We start from the raw sequence: 19,891 nt of genomic DNA on the forward strand, positions 1-19,891 counted from the left end.
ACTACCTTACTTCATTGCAGAGAGACTGAATGGAATTTTCTCATGTCAGTACCAGAAGTGTTCTTAGGGGTCAGTGTTTAATATCATTAGTCATCTTTCTTGTCTGAGTGAAGCTGGCTCCATTCCCACTATAGGCACAAGATAGTGAAGACAGATGGCTATATAACGGTGCCATTCCTCGAGCGTGTTGACCCTGAAAGGGTCCTAAGACTCTCAGGGGTCTGCAGATCAGTGTAGCCGCCACCTCTCTGGATACTGTCTCCACTATCTTTCAAGAAATTTAAGGTCACAATTGTAGTGTAAAAAATTAAGTGGGTGCTCCAGCTTTGGAGACAGCCCTCATATTCCCAAAATGATAAACATTTCTCAGTTTTCTTAGTCAGCACTCTTTTAGATGGCTTATTAGGCACCTTAATTACTCTCTGGGCTGAAAACCACCACACATTTGGCAGCATGTACACATGCTATTTATTATCTGTGTGTGTTGAAACAGTCTCTGTCTTCTTAGCTGTGCTAGAGCTCACTTTGTAGATCAGTCTGCCTCCTGAGTGCTGGTTAATAAGGTATGCCACACCACACAAGCCCACTGTTGACATTTAGAGGGCCACAAGCTATTGTGTTAATGTTTTCTGTCCCTTACTGAAAACCAATTCTCTCTTTAGGGGGGTTTGTTTCTTTTCATATCCGCAGTTGCCACCACAGTATGATGTCTCCAAGACATTTGTTTTTGTTTTTTTTTTTTTTTTTTTTTTGGTTTTTTTTTGAGACAGGGTTTCTCTGTGTAGCCTTGGCTGTCCTGGACTTGCTTTGTAGACCAGGCTGGCCTTGAACTCACAGCGATCCGCCTGCCTCTGCCTCCTGAGTTCTGGGATTAAAGGCATGCGCCACCATGCCCGGCTTGTCTCCAAGATATTTAAGGGGTGAAATCCTCTTCAGTTTTGAGTGTCTTTGTTTTTTGAGTAAGGGTCCCTTATCCCAGGCTATCTTCAAACTTGCTATGTAACCAATGATAACCTGCTTCCATCACCCTGTCTTTGCTGATTGAGTGCTAGGAAGACACTATAGCTGGCTTGCATGTCTTACATGCAAGGACTTCTGTAAAAATTGCAAAGGTGGGGACTGGAGAGATGGCTCAATGGTTAAGAGCACAGACTGCTCTTCCAGAAGCCCTGAGTTCAATTCTGGCCGACCGCATGGTGACTCACAACCATCTATAATGTGATCTGATGCCCTCTTCTGGCCTGCAGGTGTACATGCAGGCATAGCACTGTATACGTAATAAATTTTTTTTTTAATTGCAAAAGTAGAACCCATTCCAACAGTGGCATTATAAGAAATGATAAATGATCTTATTTATAAAACAGGAAATGGAGCACAGATGGATTATTTCTATAAAGCTGTTTCAGAAAGCTCTTAAACACACTCATTCTCTTATATACATAGTGATTATAAATACTGTATTTAGCCACCAAATTTAACACCATGCTCCAAATCAAGCAAACTTTGTAGTACGACATACTGCTGTTCCATGTCTCTGTCCCACGGCTCCCTCACATCAAGCAAGGGAAACAGTGAATGGTCCTGTGTCTTCTACACAGGTCAAGGATGCTTCAGGTCTTGGTGACTAGGAAAGTCTTAGCACATTTTCTGTGGGAATCAAAACTCCCAAGTCCAGCCGGACGTGGTGGTGCACGCCTTTAATCCCAGCACTCGGGAGGCAGAGGCAGGCGGATTGCTGTGAGTTCGAGGCCAGCCTGGTCTACAAAGTGAGTCTAGGCTGTCCAAGGCTACACAGAGAAACCCTGTCTTGAAAAACCAAAAACAAAAAACTCCCAGCTATAGCTCAGAGGCCTGCAGGCTGGTGATGATACTCCCAGAAGGCCACCTCTCCATCATCACTGCAAGAGGCCAGGAGCCCTGGCTCCTTGGGATTCCAAGCTACACAGTTGACATCCTGGGTATGGGCCTGACGCAGATGGGCTGTCAGAGAGAAGGTGGGCTGCTGTGGATCTGAGCCTGGATCCTCCTCAAACACTCGGATGGCATCATCTCCACAAGCTGTAGCCAGGGCCCCTGTCAGCTGACACCTGAGAGGAATATACATGTCAGTAAATAAGCAGATGACTCCAACCTGGCAAATTCGGGAGAGGTGTTCCACAGTCTCAGGCCTCAGCTACGTGTCTCTCAGAAAAGCTTCCTCACTAAGATCCATCACATCAACAAAGGCCCTCCTAGTCCTTGGGTGTTCCCACCTGGTTGTCCAAAGACAGATGAAACCAAATCACTTTTCCTGCTTGGCATAAGCAGTTGCCCTGTCACAGCATCCTTAGCCTCCTTTTAACACTGACATTAACAAGTTTTACCATAACTTAGTCCTCTTTTTAAAGTCAAGACCTTTAAGCACTGAATATTTCCCCCCGTTTGCCCATCACTGTATAAAACTTTTGAGGCATAGCCAGGTGTGGTGGCCCATGCCATTAATCCCAGCACTTGGGAGGCAGAGGCAGATGGATCTCTGAGGTTAAGTACAGCCTGGTCTAAAAAGTGAGTCCAGGAAAAACAAAAGAAAGTGAATCCAAGACAACCAAAGCTACATAGAGAAACCCTGTCTCGAAAAACCGAAACACAAAACCAACAACAAAAAATCCTTTTGAACCTGGAATGTGTAACTGCCTATTTCACTTAGTAAATTATAAAACCAAAAAAAAAAAAAAGTAAATTATAAAACCAACAAAAATTCCAATTGTCTAGCAATGAATGTTTGAGACATTTATGTATTTAGGTTTTCAAGAAAGGGTTTCTCTGTGTAGCCCTGACTGTCCTGGAGCTCTGCCTCTGAGAAGTTTACTATTTCAAAACAGGGTTTCTCTTGTAGTCCTAGCCTCACTTTGTAAACCAGGCTGGCCTTGAACTCACAGAGATCTGCCTGCCTCTGTCTCCCAAATTCTGGGATTATAGGCATGCACGACCACGCCCGGCATAAGTGTATTATTTTTAGTTTTTTCTTTGCTATTATAAATGTATAGGTGTTTTTGCCTACATGTACATCTGTGTACAATATGTGTATAGTGCCCACCGAGGCTGAAAAAGCTGTCAGACTCTCTGGAGCTGGAGTTACAGATGACTGTTAGCTTCCATGTGGATCAACTTCTTACTCTTATAACCAGCCAGTTATAGGCCAGGCCTAAACTGAAGAAATGCAGAGCAGCCAGGTTATGCCATCTCTAGAATCGCTGCTGTGGGGATGGGGACGGGGTTGAGGTCTTACCAAGCAACGTCGTAAATGGTCCTGGTGTGGAAGCCTGACAAAGTGCAGACACATTTCCAGCTGGGGTCAGAGCCACTGCATGCCACCCCTGTGTGATAGATTTTTCTTAAGCCCATGGCATTCTATGTCCTGGACACCTCTACTATTGTAAAGGAAAACCTTGGCCCAACTGTGTTGCCACCCTCCTTATCTGGCTTACACACTGTAGCCACCCAAGAATTCTGAGAAGGAAGCGTCTCTGTTCCACTGCAGGCTGTATCTAACCAGTAAAGCTGTCTTTTAAGGCCACCCACTAGCCAACCCAACCAACTGTATGGCTCCCTCAAGGGATTCCCTTCTTCACACTCTGTTTATAGACATTCCCACCACCAGCCAGCTCACGCTGCTCGGTTTTCTTTCTGTTTTGGTTTGAATCAGCGTCCCACTATAGAGCTCTGGCTGTCCTGAACTCACCATGGAGATCAGGCTGGCCTTAGAGATTCTGCTGCCTTAGGTCTCCAATTAAAGTCATGCATTACTATGTCCAGCCTTTCTTTTTTCCTAATTTTTTTAAAAGAAGATTTATTTATTAAGTATTCATGTACACCTACAGGATCACATCACATTATAGATGGTGTGAGCCACCGCGTGGGTGCTGGGAATTGAACTCAGGATCTCTGGAAGAGCAGTCAGTGCTCTTGACCTCTGAGCCATCTCTCCAGCCCCCCTGATTTTTTTTTTTTTTAAAGATTTTATGTATATGAGTACTCTACCTGCATGTAGACCTGCACACCAGAAGAGGGTACCAGATCTCATTATAGATGGTTATGAGCCACTACCATGTGGTTGCTGGGAATTGAACTCAGGACTTCTGGAAGAGGAACTAGTGCTCTTAACCACTAGGCCATCTCTCCAGCCCCCTTTTCCTGATTTTTAGAGACAGGGTTTCTCTGTGTAGCCCTGGCTGGCCTCGAACCCAGAGATCTGCCTGTCTCTGCCTCCCGAGTCCTGTGATTAAAGGCATGCACCACTAACACTTGGAAGTCTTTCTGTGAGGGGAGGGAGTTTGCTGCTGGACTCCCAACTGGAAATTCTTGTGTTACGTTCTCTAGTTAACACCGTTACATGCCATCTTCAAATCTGATTGGAAGGTCTTGTCTCACAAAGCTATCCATATCTTTCGTGCTTCTCTGGAAACCTGTGACAAACTGAATGAATTTGTGATTCATGGCAGACTGTATCTTGGCAAATTACAAAGCTCTTAAGGAAAGGAGTCTCCTTTAACTCCTAGCCCCCTACCTTGTTCATTGCCTGGTAGATACTGGCGCCAGATGCGCACAGTACGGTCATCACTACAAGATGCCAGACGCTGGCCACTGGGATCAAAGGCCAAGCTCCATACAGTGGACTCATGACCTTCCAGGGTAGCACAGCAGACCCAGTCATCCCCTTCTTCCTGGTACAGCCTCACTGTGTCATCATAGCTGGCAGAAGCCAAAAGCTGAAAGAGAAAGGAGACGCAGCATTTGTCTGTACTATCTAGGAGGTAAGCACGGTTCCAGTATCAAACGCTGTCAGGGCAGCACAGTCCCAGGGATCCCTATAAATGGGAAGGTGATGGTAAGGAGTGCAGGCAGGACGGGCATAAGCCTCCACATCAGAGTTCTTTTCTACCTTGTCTGACTTTTCATTGGTTGCTTTTGGTTTTTGGAGACAGGGTTTCTCTATGTGGCCTCTGCTGTATTGGACTCCTGTAGACCAGGCTGTCCTGGAACTCATAGAGATCTGCCTTTCTCTCCCAAGCCCTGAGATTACAGGTGTGCGACAGCGCACCCGGCTCCTTGTCTGACTCTTACCTCTTGGGTCGGGTGCCAAACCACATGCTTAACATCCTGTGTATGAGAGTTGAGGACACTGACACATTCATACTCATCCTCTTCGTCAACTGTGGGAGGAAAGAATAAAGTACCAAAGAGGTGACCCTGTTGGGGAGAAAGCTTCTAATCAGTGAACGGTGTTTCCATTGTACCCAGAGGCACCCGGACTCACCTTCCCAGACCCACACACTCTTATCTCTGCTGCAGGTAGCCAAGAGGTTGCCAGATGGGGCCCAAGCCACTGATTTGACCTCATTTTCATGGCCCTCAAGAGTGGTTACACACTGGAAAGGGAAAAAGAGCATGAATTAATGGCACCTGAGTCCTAGGTTTAAAAAAAAGCCAGGGGTGGTAGTGCATGCCTGTAATCTTAGCACTCTGAGAGGCAGAGGTAGGCAGATCTCTGTGAGTTCCAGGATGGCCAAGGCTACACAGAGAAACCCTGTCTTGAAAACCAAAAAATGAGTACTCAGTCCTAGTGAAATATTTAAGATAACAATTTTGTTGTTTGAAACAGGGTCTCATTCTATAGCCCAGGATTACCTTGGTGGACTTGTGGCAATCCTCCTGCTTCAGTGTCCCAAATGCTGGGATTTCTTTCTTTTTTAAAAAAAGATTTATTTGGAGGGCTGGAGAGATGGCTCAGAGGTTAAGAGCACCATTTGCTATTGCAAAGGTCCTGAGTTCAATTCCCAGCAACCACATGGTGGCTCACAACCATCTATAATGAGATCTGGTGCTCTCTTCTGGCCTGCCGGTATATGTGCAGGCAGAACATTGTATACATAATAAAAAATAAATCTTAAAAAAGAAAAGATTTATTTATTTAATTATTATGTATACAGTGCTCTGCCTGCACGTACACCTGCAGGCCAGAAGAGAGCATTAGATCACATTATAGATGGTTGTGAGCAACTATGTGGTTGCTGGGAATTGAACTCAGTACCTATGGAAAAGCAGGCAGTGCTCTTAACTTCTGAGCCATCTCTCCAGCCCTCAGCTACCATTTCTTTTTTTTTTTTTCTTTTTGGATTTTCAAGACAGGGTTTCTCTGTGTAGCCTTGGCCATTCTGGACTCACTTTGTAGACCAGGCTGGCCTCGAACTCACAGCGATCCGCCTGCCTCTGCCTCCCGAGTGCTGGGATTAAAGGCGTGCGCCACCACGCCCGGCTCATCAGCTACCATTTCTATAGTGTAAAAATTATTATACACTAATTATGAGGCTCATAATTATGTACCTCATAAGCCCAACTGGTCCAGGCTGACCAAACCCTGGGGTGCAAAGAGGTAACAAATCTGCTCCCATTCAGCCTGGTTACCTCAAAATCATCCTGGTTCTTCTTCCAAATGCAAGTGGTAGCATCAAAGCTGGCAGAGGCCAGGTAATTTCCACAGGGTGACCAGGCCACTTTCCTAACGGTGCGCTGATGGCCTTCAGAAAGGACAGACTTGCAAATCCAGCTGTCACCTACAGGCAGAGAACAGGCTCTGGAGCACCATCAATACCATTCAATAACTGGTACTAAAAGTGGGACCCTGTTGCGGGGACAAACTCAATCACTATCACAGGGATGCAGTCAACTACTTCCCCTGGGAGGGATCCTAACACAGTCAAACTGCTCCTCAGAGTACTTTGCTCATTTTTCTGCCTCAGCAAATATCCCAGTTACCGCAACAATCCCAGCCTGTCTGTTGACGCTTTCACCCTCCTTCCCCCGACAAACCCTTTTCAGAGTAGCGTCCTCCTCGGCCCCAGGATCATAAAGCCAAGCCAGGCCTTACCCTCGGAGCCCCAGATGCGGATTTTACGGTCGCCGCCGCACGAGGCCAACAGGGTCCCCGTGGGGTTCCAGGCCAGGAACCAGCAGCGGGAGTCCGGGTGCGCCGAGACACGGCTCTGCAGCACCAGCGAATCCTTCATGGCGGCGGCCTCAGGGTGAGGAAGGAAGACGCCGAGAGAAGCAACGCGCGGTACGCGGTGGCCACTAAAGGACCCCGCGACCACCAGATGCAGCTTCGGCCGAAGGGGTAGCTTTGGGAACTGAAGCGCCCTCTGTTGAGGCCGCACGGCCTTCTGGGACTTGTAGTCACTTCTCTCATTCTCCGCAATGTGAAGCCTCGCGGGACAGTCCGGAACTACCAGTCCCCCGATGCCCTGCGCTAGAACAGGAGGCGCGCGCACACAATGACGCGCACGGAGGGCAGGGCGATGAGCCGGAGGAGGAGGAGGCCAGGGTAGGGTGGGGTTGGAGGAAGCCGGAAGTACATCGGCCCGGGTCGGTCTGGGCGTTGCGGGTTTGGGGCCTGGGATCGCTTGGCCCAGGCAGCTTAGACGCCTGTGACCGGGCGGAGCGGCGTCATCCCAGCCCTGAGGCCTGCTGACCGGTGAGAAGTAGGGACTAGAGTAGGGAGGGTCACTGTGGCTTAGGTCGCAACCTCAAAGTGCGGATTCCGGATCCCGGCGGCCCAGCCGCATCCTCAGCCCCTCAGCACCTCTCTGTCCAATAACCGGGGTCCAAGTCTCCTCCGGCCCCCACGCCAGTAGCAGACCCCTGGTACTCCGCCCGTTCATCCTGGCATGTCCTCAGCCTACCTAGTAGCCTGCCCTCTCCGAGCCCTAGTCCAGCACCCCTCATCCAGAGCCCTTGATCCCCGCCCCCCGAATTCCCGCAGTCCTTTGGTCTGTGCTCAGCCCTGGGTCCCACCCCGCAGTTCCTGGTGCGGGCCCTGACAGCTCCGGTCCAGCCGCCCATTGCGTTGCTCTCCACCCGGGACAGATAGGCTCTGCGCGCCCCGCTGAGGTCGGCGGCCACCAGCAGTGACTGCAGAGCTACAGCGGGCGGCCCCGGGCATGTACGCCCCTGGAGGCGCAGGGATGCCGGGAGGGCGCCGGCGGAGAAGCCCGGGAAGCAGCGCTCTGCCCAAGCAGCCGGAGCGGAGCCTGGCCTCGGCCCTGCCTGGCGCCCTGTCCATCACGGCGCTGTGCACTGCCCTCGCGGAGCCCGCTTGGTTGCACATCCATGGAGGCACCTGTTCCCGCCAGGAGCTAGGGGTCTCGGACGTGCTGGGCTACGTGCACCCGGATCTGCTGAAAGGTGAGGGCCGATGGGCTCCTGCTCTCCCGGTTTGAGGGGTGGTGCAGAACGGATAAGCGTCTGGCTGAAGCATAGATAACCAGAGGCATTCATTTGTTAAAAGAAACAGCTCTCATTCTTGCTTGGTGTCCATCCCCACCAGGTGGCTCTGTTTGGGGGTCTAGCCCCTCATTAATTCTGATGTTATTCAGCCAAGCACCTATTCCTCACCGTCATGCTAATCCAAACCGCTGCTATTTTAGGTTTACTACCAGAGGAAAGACACTTTACAGGTGGAAGAAATAAAGATGTTAGGTATCAAACAGACCTGTGAGATACAGAAAAGTTGTCTGGGGCAGCCTGACTGACGGAGAAAACAAAGCTGTAATGTGATTAATTGTAAAAGATATCTTGGTGTTCTCTGATAATTGGACTTATAGTAGCAGGAACGTGTGGCATCCCAGGCCGTCGGATATTTGTTTCATTGCCACACTCAACAGCTGGAATTTGGTTTTCCATGCCCTTACAAGTATGCCTGACTGAGAGGTTGATTTATTCATCAATGGATTTCCCAGACCAGCAGGCGGAAGAAAGCATCTGTTCTGTTTACTGGGTGAAATAGGAGTCCAGAGCTTAGAGGAGGGCCTGACTCAGGGGCCTCGTAGCTTCTCCATTTCTAGGATTGAGGATACAGTCTGTGTGGTGTGAAAGCAGGACTGAACTTCCTGATCTTTAACCTAAAAATGGTCAGTTGGCCCCAGGTGGTTACATCTAGCTGCTCTCAGGTCCTTTAAACTATTATCAGAAGTTCTCACATTTCTTCTTTGCCTCTCTTTGGTTCTGGTACATTCCTCTTAGATATGAGCAAGGTGTCTCGTGAAGGGCTCAGGCCCTGGGGTGTGGTGAAAATGTCAGTGTCTCCCTCTGTATTGAAATAAGAACACTGTTGTAGGTCTAAGTTGGACAGCCTTAGTGTTGTCACTAAGTCACCTAGTGTTGTCTTTCTTGGTTGAGTTCTCTTAACAGTTTGCTTCTCTTTGCACATTGGCACATTCAGAGCTTTAGGATGATTTCCAGAGAACAGTGTGAAGGCTTCCAATTTGAGATATTTTTCACCCTCTTCCTGAGTTTGGCTCTCTAAGACCAAGACTATACACTGGATGGTGGCCTCCTGATAGGCAGCTTTTTGTTAGCATATACCAGAAGCTGTGGAGTTGAGATCCGAATGCTTTTCTATTTCTCTGCATTCGCCTTCATTCGGGCCTTTTTCATTTGATGCTGTGGTGTTTCTGCTTCAGGAGTTGCTTTTCCTTTGCACGTCATCCATGGGGTAGGAGGGTCATAACATTCAAATGATGGAGAGGAGGCAAGCTGTCTTACATCTTTGTTTCAGAGATCCAGGAAGACAAGTGAGCGAGCTCCCCAGGCTTGCCCTCCTGACACTGCCTCCCATCAACTGATGCCAGAATAAAATGGTGCTTAGTTTATATCCTGTTTCACATGAGCTGTTGTAAAGAAGGACCTTGTGATACCCTTGGTGTACATCCCTACCAAAGGCATGTTAAAATAAAATTCAGTTCCTAGTGCAAGTTGTCTTAACTTTTACCTTGTGTTTGCCTCACATTTAGAGCTCTTAGCTTTTGTGTGGTTTGCCTGCTCTGCCCATCTCCTTGGCCATTATAAGCCAGGATCACTTGGCTCCTGTCTATAAATAGGAACATTGGCAGTTGGGCCTCGTGAGCCGTTACAGAAAGCAAGAATCTGTTCCCTTGGCACGTCTCTTCTGTGTTTTGTGGTGCCTGGTGGACCTCAGGCCTGTAGTATCCTGTGGGGGTGCTGGTTTTTAGTCCAGTCCCAGGAAGGAACACAGCTGGGCTGGGCAAATAAGGATGCTTGCAGAGGGAAACACCCCCGCCAGGTCTCTGCAGTAACATAGTAAGGGGGCCAGAAGGCTGCGAAGCAAGCCTGTGCACCACGCATGGTGCTGAGCACACTTCACATTTGCCTCCATTTGATCCTTATTCACAAAGGTCCCAGTTTAGGGAATCTACTCAGAGACACAGCGGACCCAAGTTGTGACTTAGAAGTCCACACTCTTATTACTGTCACACCTTAGTGCCCTCTAAGTTTGTTTTGTTTTGTTTTCCTTTCTGTTAGAGCTATCTTCAATTTACTATTTACTGTTCTAATTGGGTTTTGTTTGTTGTTATAGTTTTGGGTTTTATTTGGGTTTTTTTGCTTTTATTAGGGGTGAGGGAATGCACACACACCACAAGGGGCACACAAAGAAAGCGGCTTGGGAAGCCGAAGCCTCTCGGGTTGGGTTTTTATCACAGGCCTAGCCAGAGCTGTGCTGTTTAGCCCCTACACTGCCTCTCAGGTTTCAGGCTGGACTTGGTGAACCTGAGGCAGAGCCACCCCACCCTTGCAGTGTGACCAGATCCATGAAGCCTTTAGCAAATGCCAGCTCAACAGATTCTGTTCTGAATCCTCTCACTAAGCCCAGAAAAGGTTAGACATGCCCAGGCTTTTGGTATCTAGAACAGAGGCTATGAAAGCCCTTTACCTCTCTAGAGTAGCCAGCAAAAGGCAGCCCCAACTACCAGCTTCCGGAAGCAGTTCTGGAGAATGAGGAAGTTGGGGATTAGATGTCAAATGTCTCAGGATTGACAACAGCCACTGGAGGACCAAGGATCTTCCAGGGAGGGCTTGTGCACCTGATGGGTGGTGACAGATACAGCTGCTACCGCCAGGCCCTTGGAGAAAGTTCCCCGGGTAGCTTCACTGGCACCTTTGAAATTTGTAAGGTGACCCATCTGGGCACTACGGCACCCTGTTGTGGTCCATGTCAAGTTTGGCTGAAAGCCAAGAGTTTCGGTGAAGGCATGTAAAGCTGGGGAGAAGGTGCTCAGAGGGGCTGGGGCAGTAGGGATTCCTCCAGCCCACAGGAACGCCTGTGAAGGGGGAGGCAGGGAGGAACAGCAGGGAGCTGGTCTGAAACCACTTTAGCTTTGAAGCCTTCAGCACACATGGGCCAGGAGGGCGTCAGCCACTGACAGGTAGACACGGAAGAGCTGGAGCGTTCAAAACATCCAGCCCTGTGACTCACCAATGACCTTGGTCAAAGTCAGCTCCTTAGGATCTTATTACCTAGCAGCTGCCTTCTTCCCTGATGACTAGAAGGGACAGTCAAGCAGTGTTTACCAAAATAAACAGGCCACAACACAACTGGAGGGAAGGCTAGGATATGCTGTGTGTCTGGAATGTAGTGTACCAAATCACTGGCTCAAGTGTAAAGTCAAGCTCCTGCCCCACATGGCCTTTCTCACCTACCTACCTAGCCTTTGGGGACTTTTGTGTCTCTGGAAGGCCTCTTGGGGAAAGGAGTGCTATTTGCCCTCGCTACTATACTGGTATTTTAAGAAAGAGAGCTAGAGACTTTAAGATCTCTGGCCCTAGGAAATGCTCTTGATCAGGGCTAACTACCTGTCTTCTGGTCTTACCTCATGAGAAAACACACATGCCCCGCCCCACCCCTCTGTGTGAATGATAGCATCACCCAAAGGGAAGTTCACATTTGGCTTTTCCCTTAAGCTAGTGTTTTTCAAGTTGTGGGTCATGATCCCTTTGGGGGTCAAATGACTCATAAGGGTCACCTAAGACCACTAGAAAATAGGAAAATTATAGTTATGAAGTAGCAACAAAAATAATTTTACAGTTAGGGGTCACCACAACATGAGGAACTGTAGAAAAGAGCGCAGCATTAGGAAGGTTGAGAGCCACTTAAGCCCTATAGCTTTGGAGTAGAGAAGGGGAGCTGAAACAAAGCACGCTTGACTTTGGTGTCAGAAGCTGATCCTCTGTGACACAGTCTGGCTGAACAGATGACTACTTTCCCTTTTTCACCACCCTGTCTGTGGTGGGTGAGGCGAGTGTTGCTGCTTTCATTTGAGCCATTACGAAGCCATCTAGTGAGTTGCTGAAGATTGACTGTGGTGTGTGATAAGCCTCATATTTGGCCAGGTGTGGAGTTTTTCTGTCCTGACCCCTGATCGGAATTGTATTCAGCTGCCCTTGGGCGTGCAGAGGTTCAAACACCATAAGAACTTGTTTTGCCCTAGGTCCCTGAATGAGCACTGCTTATCACTCAGTGGTCTACCCTTTCTTGCCTTTTTGTTGTTGCTGCTGCTGATAGAGTTTGAGTCCTTAAGCTGCTTTTTCATGAGCTCAGCAGCTGCTGTCTTGGACAGTGCTCATACTAGTTCATCTGACCCTTTTCAATACTCCTCCTTAGAGATGGATTATGTCCATCAAGGAAAAAACAAAAGCTGCCAGTGGGTGCTTTGTGGTTTCCAAGCAGCACAGTGCAGTGTCTGGGAGTCACTCACTGTGTGACCTGAAAGAAGTCACTTAATCTTCTGAAGCCTCTGACTCCTCATCTCAGCCATGTGATGACTTCCAGGCTGGCAGTCAGGTTTAGCAAAGATAATGCTTGACCACCTGTGTACACAGGCTCCTGTACCTTCCCCCATGTTTGCCTCTAGGGTAGGGCAGATGAGGGAGGGGGGTGTTTTACCATGTGCATATCTTATTTATTAAAATAAAAGTGTTATAAAATTGTAAAGCACATAGGTGTAGATATATTAGGTACATATTTTCTTTTTTTAAGATTTATTTATTGTATATACAATGTTGTTTCTGTATGTACAACTACATGGCAGTAGAGGGCACCAGATCTCATTACAGATGGTTGTGAGCCACCATGTGGTTGCTGGGAATTGAATCTAGGGTCTCTCTGGAAGAGCAGCCAGTGCTCTTAACCTCTGAGCCATCTCTCTAGGCCTAGGTACATATTTTCAAGGATAAAAGAATATCCTGGGTTCAGCCGTCATCAAAACCCAGTATCTTTGAAGCGTCTTGTATCTTCACACAGAGTGCTTGGCAGCACTGAGAATGCAGGTGAACTACTGCAGAGTGGCCTATGATGGCCCAGTGTGTCTCTGGCAGGCCTTCTTGGTGGCACTGGAACACTTGAGTCCTGCCCCAACACTCCCATATGCCGTGCTAACCCCAAAAAGAACTGGTTCAGTTTTCAGTAATGTTCAAATCAGAGCCAGGAGTCAGCCCTTGCTTCCCCTAGTTTTTCTTCCTGAGCCCCTTCAGAATGCTGTCTGAAGCAGGCAGTGCTGGATGCACTGAGGCCTAATGCTGGCTTCTGGCAGAACTCATGCATGAGCAAGCTCCGTGGCAATAGGTAATCACCCAAGCTGGACACTTGGTCCCAAACAGATGCTCAACAGTTAAGATCATGACAGACAGCTCTGAAGGCAGCCAGATGGAGGCATCTGGGTCTTGTCGGGGCCCAGCTAGCATCTACCTGTAGAATTCTGAGTCCGAGGCTGGTACACATGTCAGTCACAAAATGCTTGGCATCTCCCACTGCCCAAGATCCATGAAGGCCAGCATCTGCTGGAATGAATCTTTTTTGTTGGCCGTGGGTCTACCACTTAGCTTCTGGGTTTTTCCTACCTTCCTCTGGTGTCTGGTACTAGTGTTTTTTGGGACTGGAGATTTGGACTACTTGTATGGGGAATTTCTATGGTCCCAGACCTTCTAGGAGCCTGGTACATGATTGCAGCAACACTTTGGTGATTGGCATGTATGCTAGAAATTGAAGATTATTACCTTCAGATTCTGAATTTGACATCAGTGCTCAAGAAAGGAGCCTGTAGCCTGTGAATTTGAACAGCTCAAACAAAAGCACTTGGCAATACCTGAGTAAGAGGAGGGAGAGGAAATGGAGACTTAATTATTTATTTAGCTAGTAGGGTCTTGATACATACCCCTAGCTGGCCTGGGACTCATTATGTAGACCAGGCTAGCCTCTAACACAGATCTGCCTCCAAGTGCTGGGATTAAAGGTGTGGGCCTGTACACCCTGCCTTTGGTTCCTATTTGGATCAGTCTTTATTCTGTTCTATGCTTTGGAAGTCATCACAGCATAGCTATCAAAGGAGATTGACAATATTGTTTAATTGAAAATTTTAAAGGGTATTGAAATACAAATTGCTTTGTTTGGGTGCATGATTGTCACCCTGGGGACTCCTGAATGTTGCCTCTCCTGTTTTAGCACTTCCTTTTCCTTGGTTTACTCCCCTATTTTGGTAGCACATACAAGCTGTAGTTTCTGAACCTCCTAGGGCCTTGTGGTATACTTCTTAGCTTTTCCATCGCTGGTTTGTGTTTCAGCTATCAGTGACTTCACTCTAGTCTTCTTGAGTGGGGGTCGGTTCTGGGGTGGTGATTGAGGCAGGGAGTCATGAAGCCAGGCTGGCCGTAGATTTGCTAAGTAGCAGAAACTGGCCTTGAACTCTTGAACATCCTGGCAATACCTCCCAAGTGCTGGGACTACAAGAGTTAATCACTGGCCAGCTCAGCGGCATTGTGAGTCTTCACCATTGTCCATTCCCAGAACCTTTCCATGACTCCTCCATTTCTTCAGCTCCTGGCAGCCACCATCTCATTCTTGGTGTCAGTGTCCTGACTTCTTGGCATCACGTGAACATAATCATATAATACTTGGCCTTCTGTCTTTGACTTAACTTACTTCACTTAGCTCAGTGTCTCCAAGTTCAATGTCTGCTTTGGAATGAAAAAGAAAGGAATGAGTGAATAAGTGGAAAATAAGCATTTATTGACCTCTGGCCTTGGTTTCTCTGGCTGTTTCAGTTCAGAAATCAATGGTCTTTCTCTGTTGGCCCAAAGTAACCTCTAGCAAAATAGCTTATTGTGCCAGCTTAATTAATTGTCAGGATCTGAAAAAAATGGCTTGAAGCTAGGTCTAGTGGCACACATCTGTAATTCCAGTCCTCGGAGGGCCGAGACAGGAGGATCACAAGTTTGAAGCCAGCCTGGGCTACACAGCAAGATTGTCTCACAAGTGAAAGGAAGGGAGAGAGGGAGGGGTAGGCACTGGGCATGGCACTGAGTTTGTAAAGTGACGAGCATATAGAAAGCCCTAGGTTTGTGCCATAAAATTATGTGTGGTGGTATATGCCTATAATTCTAGCCCTCCGGAGGTAGAGGCAAAAAGGTCACAAGTTCAAGGTCATCTCTTCTCAGCAAGTTTGAAGTCGGCCTGAGGTACATGAGATCCTGTCTCAAAAAGAAATAAAGGGGCTGGAGAGATGGCTCGGAGGTTAAGAGCACTAGCTGCTCTTCCAAAGGTCCTGAGTTTAATTCCCAGCAACCACATGGAGGCTTATGACCATCTATAATGAGATCTGGTGCCCTTTTCTGGCCTGCAGGCGTACATGCAGGAAGAACACTGTATACATAATAAATAAATAAATCCTAAAAAGAAAAAAATTAATAAAAACAGAAGACCATGGCAAGTGCAATGAAACACAGTCACCCTAGGCTAGTCTTGTTGGAAAAAGGACTTGAGGTGTGCAGGTGACTCCTGTTGTGGCATGGAAGTCCCTTGCCTCTCCAGAGCAGCTAGTGGCAGGAGCTCATACAGTGCCCTCCAGGGCTTCTGTCTCCCAGAGACTGGGAGAGTGGACCAAGAACCACTCAAGTGCACTGCTTGCCTCGGTGTTTCTTGAGCACAAAGCTTCCATTCTCTGTGCACAGATTTCTGCATGAACCCCCAGACGGTGCTGCTCCTGAGGGTCATCGCTGCCTTCTGCTTCCTGGGCATCCTGTGCAGTCTCTCTGCATTCCTTTTGGATGTCTTTGGGCCCAAGCATCCAGCTCTGAAGATTACTCGTCGTTATGCCTTCGCTCACATCCTTACTGGTAAGCCCAGGGCATACTCCGGTGGGAGAGGACCTGCCCTGGGCATGGTGGTATGCGGGACTGTTTCTCCATGGAAGGCTTGTGTGATAAGCTGCAGCCTTTCAGGGCATGGGGTCCTTTAGTGTTGGCATCCGTCATTTGTGAATAATTTGCCCAGCATTAGAGGGAATGTTAGAACTCAGTAAGAATCTCATGGCTCAGGCCGGATGTGGTGGCGCATGCCTAATAATCCCAACACTATGCTTACACCAGGCCCTGAATCTCCATGAACTTTGCCATTTTTAGAGAGCCATGTGATTCTCATTTTTTATTTTTGTTTTGTTTTTCAAGACAGGGTTTCTCAAACTCACAGCAATCCACCTGCCTCTGCCTCCCTGAGTGCTGGGATTACAGGCATGTGCCTCGGTGCCCGGCTTAAAGACTAATTCTTAAGATAGATCCTGTTTATTAGAACGGGTCAGATAATTGTCCAAAGTCCCAATCCAAGAGTCTCATAACGAAGAAAGTTCTTAGGGCCTTGGGCCAGGCAAGTCCTCTGAGACCTGGGTGAGAGGCTGTGATTGGCTCCTTAAGCATTCTAAATGCTGACCCTCCCCTTCTGTGCTGTTCCTCTCTTCCAGTTCTACAGTGTGCTACTGTCATTGGCTTTTCCTACTGGGCTTCTGAGCTCATCCTGGCCCAGCAGCAACAGCATAAGAAGTACCACGGCTCCCAAGTCTACGTCACCTTCGCTGTTAGCTTCTACCTGGTTGCAGGAGCTGGTGGAGCCTCAATCCTGGCTACTGCAGCCAACCTCCTGCGCCACTACCCGACGGAGGAAGAAGAACAAGCACTGGAGCTACTATCTGAGATGGAGGAGAATGACCCCTACCCAGCAGAGTATGAGGTCATCAACCAGTTCCAGCCCCCCCCTGCCTACACACCCTAATGCCAGCCGGGGCTCTCTTCCTCAGCAGCCCTCCCCCCAGTGCCACAGCTCCTCTCACACCCAGAGGAGCCACTTCCCCCAGCAGGTCTCACCGGTAGGACCCTGACCATCTTCACCAAACCTTCCCGAGAAGACATTCTGGCTTTAGGGTTGTCCATGTGTCCCTGCTCTGTAGAGCTGGGACTCCAATTTTATATAATGCAGTCTTTCCCCTCCCAGCGCCCTCTGCTCCTTTCCTATTCATTAGCTCCTTCCAAACCAGGGATGGTCAGATACGTTTCCTCTCCGTGGGCCATGTCTTTGGGACTGGGACCTTCCTTGGGTTGCTGCTGGTAGTGGACAGTCCCTGAGAGAGGTGCCAACAGGGCACAAGGGGAAGGGGACTGTGCCATGGAAGTTCACTTTGCAAGGCCCAGCGTGTGTACCACTTACGTATCTCTGGGCTAACCCCCCATTCCTTTTAGAGTGCCCCAGGCCCAGCCGTCCACTTTGTGGATTCTCTGCACTTTAGTCTGGGGGCCACTCCTCATGTGTGTTCTGGTTTTCCTGAGATAAGGAATTGCTGTTGGGGGGCAGAGGTGCTCTCCTGCCCTGCCCTGGCTTCTTGTGGTTGGAACCAGGCAGGGAAGCGGAACCAAGCAAGAGACTGATCCTATCGAGGACCCCAGTGAATTGACTGAGTGGCCCAGCCCCTTCACCTTTTAATGTGAGTGGCTTTAAAAGGAAAAACAAAACCAAGCAATAGCAGCCATACCCTCCTTCTAAAGCAGGGATACGGTGTTGTTGTTCAGAAATGTAGCCCGTCCTTATGGCTCCACAGTGTTTTGGACCATAGCTCCCTCTGAGCCTACTGTCACCCCTCCCAGTCTCTCCAACAGAATGCAGGCTTTCTGTCCTGGCTCCTTCTTCCAGGCAGCTGTGGCTCCCTGGAGCCTTTCTGTGGAGCTAGGGCCACATGGCCCCCGGGGGGCTGAGAACTATGGCCTGGCTGGCTGGCCAGCATGGTGCTCCTCAGAACTGTGGCACTGAGATGTAACCTGGCCTCAGTACAGGGACAGGGGCTAAACAGGGCAGGACCCTCCACTCTCCATAGGTACTCTACCGAGAGGCCCACCAGGTTGGTGTCAGAACCCTGTCAGATGTGCAGGCCTGGCTGTAGCCTTCAGAGTCAGTGTGGCCCTAGACTGTGGCTTGGGGCTACAGCTTGCTGCATGCCCCTCACCCCTTCTGGAATGTATGCTGGTCTTGCGGTGTGCTACTGGGCTGTTACGCTAGCTTTTCTGTTTGCCTTGGGTCCAGTTTTGTTTTGTTTTAATTTTTGGCTTTTTTGCCTGGAGACCTGGGGCATAAGGTAGGTGGGACTTGAGAAGCCTGCAGCATGGATCCAGATAGGCAAGCTGCTCTTGATCAGTCATGAGCGTCTTTGGAGTGACAGTCTAGTGCTAGCTGAAAGGGGGGTGAATCCCAGTCCCCTCCCACCTGTAAGACAGCAGACAGTCATTGCACTGTGACCACAAGAAGACTGCCACCTCCCCATTCTCTGGCCAAAAAGAGTGGTGACTATATGGACAGCTGCCTATGCAGATGAAGACCAGGTGTGCCCATAAGAAACCATCTGCTTGGAGTTACCTGCTGTAATGCCAAAGTGTGCCCTGGTATGACTCTCCCATTCTTATAGACCCTTCTGAGGCAAGAAAGGCTGCCAGGTGATGCCTGAGTGCAAAATCAAGGAGCTAAGTTAAGTCTGCCTTTCTGTGAAGTCCTGAGCTCATCCTTGGCAGGTTTCTGAGGTGTGTCGCCAGCTCTCTCTAACGTGGCACCTGAGGGAGCAGACCAGAAAACAGGCACCAAATATGCATGCCAAAGTGAAGGAGGACTTGACCCTGTGGACAGCTCCTTGTGGCTTGGAACCCACTTTTTACTAGTTTCCCACTCCTCTGGCCTTTTTCTCTCCCCTGCCATTCTGACACTGATACTTTGTCATATAAACTTCCCTGGTTGTGTTTTTCTTTTCTAGGAAAAAAATTAAAAGGCAAAACAAAAACCAGAAACTACAAATGAGAACTCAAATGCCAGTGGCTGCCTGTTATTTTTGTTACAATTTTCCAGATGTGTGCTCTCTTCCTTTCAGAGAAGCAGGAGACATTCACTGATGACGCGTGTAACAGAGCAAAGTTAGGAGGGACTTGGCATGCGCCTGTACATGCATGACATTTTGATTTCTGGGAGCCTCCCACTCCTGACACCTTTCAGAGGAAATTCCCAAAGCTAAAAACAGTAGGTGGCTCTGCCCAAGATCTCAACTATAAACCTTGAGCTGCCTTTTTCCACGTGTCCTGGCTAGCTGTGGAAGAGCTGTTTCAGACCTCTGTTGGTGCTTACTGGGAGACGCCTGAGAATATAAATGGTTCTGGGGGCAAGACCTGCAGAGTAGCTCTTCCAGGCAGTTGATGGGTAAGACCGTGATGGCTGCCCATACTCTCAGTTTATTCATTCTCAACCCATGCACTGGGCCCCAGTGTGTATTTGGTGAAAACATTAGCGCTCTCTTTCGGAAGTTGCCCATTCCTAGCAAGATGCATGTCTGTCTTGGAAACTGGTGATCGTCCCATTTCGTGTCCATTCAGACATTTCTCTGAATAGTCCAACTGATTGTGCACAAAACACTGAGCCCCATGGAAGAAATAGGATGTGAGAGGACCCTGTTTCCCAGGATTGTATTTCCTTAGCTCCAGAGACAGACTCACCCACCGAGAAACAGTGAAATGAGCAGTCTCCTGGACACCTCCGGAAAGTCCTATGCTGGAAATGGGAGGCTGGATCTAACCAGAGAAATTATCAACAGCTTCCTGCGGGCAGGGGGTGCGGGGACGGAGCAGGTGGAGCTGGGTTGGTGTGAAAAAGAATTTGGGGAGGGGCCATTCCCTTTAAGGGAGTGGCAGTGATGGCCAGGATGTGGTACAA

At 48.8% G+C, this 19,891-nt stretch overlaps 2 protein-coding genes across 2 annotated transcripts; one reads left to right on the forward strand and one right to left on the reverse strand.

The window, feature by feature from the left end:
- Nucleotides 1–1,835: 1,835 nt before the first annotated feature.
- Ciao1 (cytosolic iron-sulfur assembly component 1) lies at nucleotides 1,836–7,207 on the reverse strand. The gene is made up of 7 exons (XM_051144571.1): nucleotides 6,908–7,207; nucleotides 6,445–6,593; nucleotides 5,297–5,408; nucleotides 5,104–5,192; nucleotides 4,547–4,748; nucleotides 3,269–3,356; nucleotides 1,836–2,087 (listed from the first exon to the last, which is right to left on the reverse strand). The coding sequence occupies exons 1-7, from the start codon at nucleotides 7,044–7,046 to the stop codon at nucleotides 1,844–1,846; spliced, it is 1,023 nt and encodes a 340-aa protein (XP_051000528.1). The 5' UTR covers nucleotides 7,047–7,207; the 3' UTR covers nucleotides 1,836–1,843.
- Nucleotides 7,208–7,346: 139 nt separating this feature from the next.
- Nucleotides 7,347–19,322, forward strand: Tmem127 (transmembrane protein 127). Its single transcript, XM_051144572.1, has 4 exons — nucleotides 7,347–7,510; nucleotides 7,903–8,220; nucleotides 15,835–15,999; nucleotides 16,620–19,322. The coding sequence occupies exons 2-4, from the start codon at nucleotides 7,977–7,979 to the stop codon at nucleotides 16,925–16,927; spliced, it is 717 nt and encodes a 238-aa protein (XP_051000529.1). The 5' UTR covers nucleotides 7,347–7,510; nucleotides 7,903–7,976; the 3' UTR covers nucleotides 16,928–19,322.
- Nucleotides 19,323–19,891: the final 569 nt, after the last annotated feature.

Source organism: Acomys russatus, chromosome 4, assembly GCF_903995435.1.
Source record: "Acomys russatus chromosome 4, mAcoRus1.1, whole genome shotgun sequence".
Lineage (NCBI taxonomy): Eukaryota > Metazoa > Chordata > Mammalia > Rodentia > Muridae > Acomys > Acomys russatus.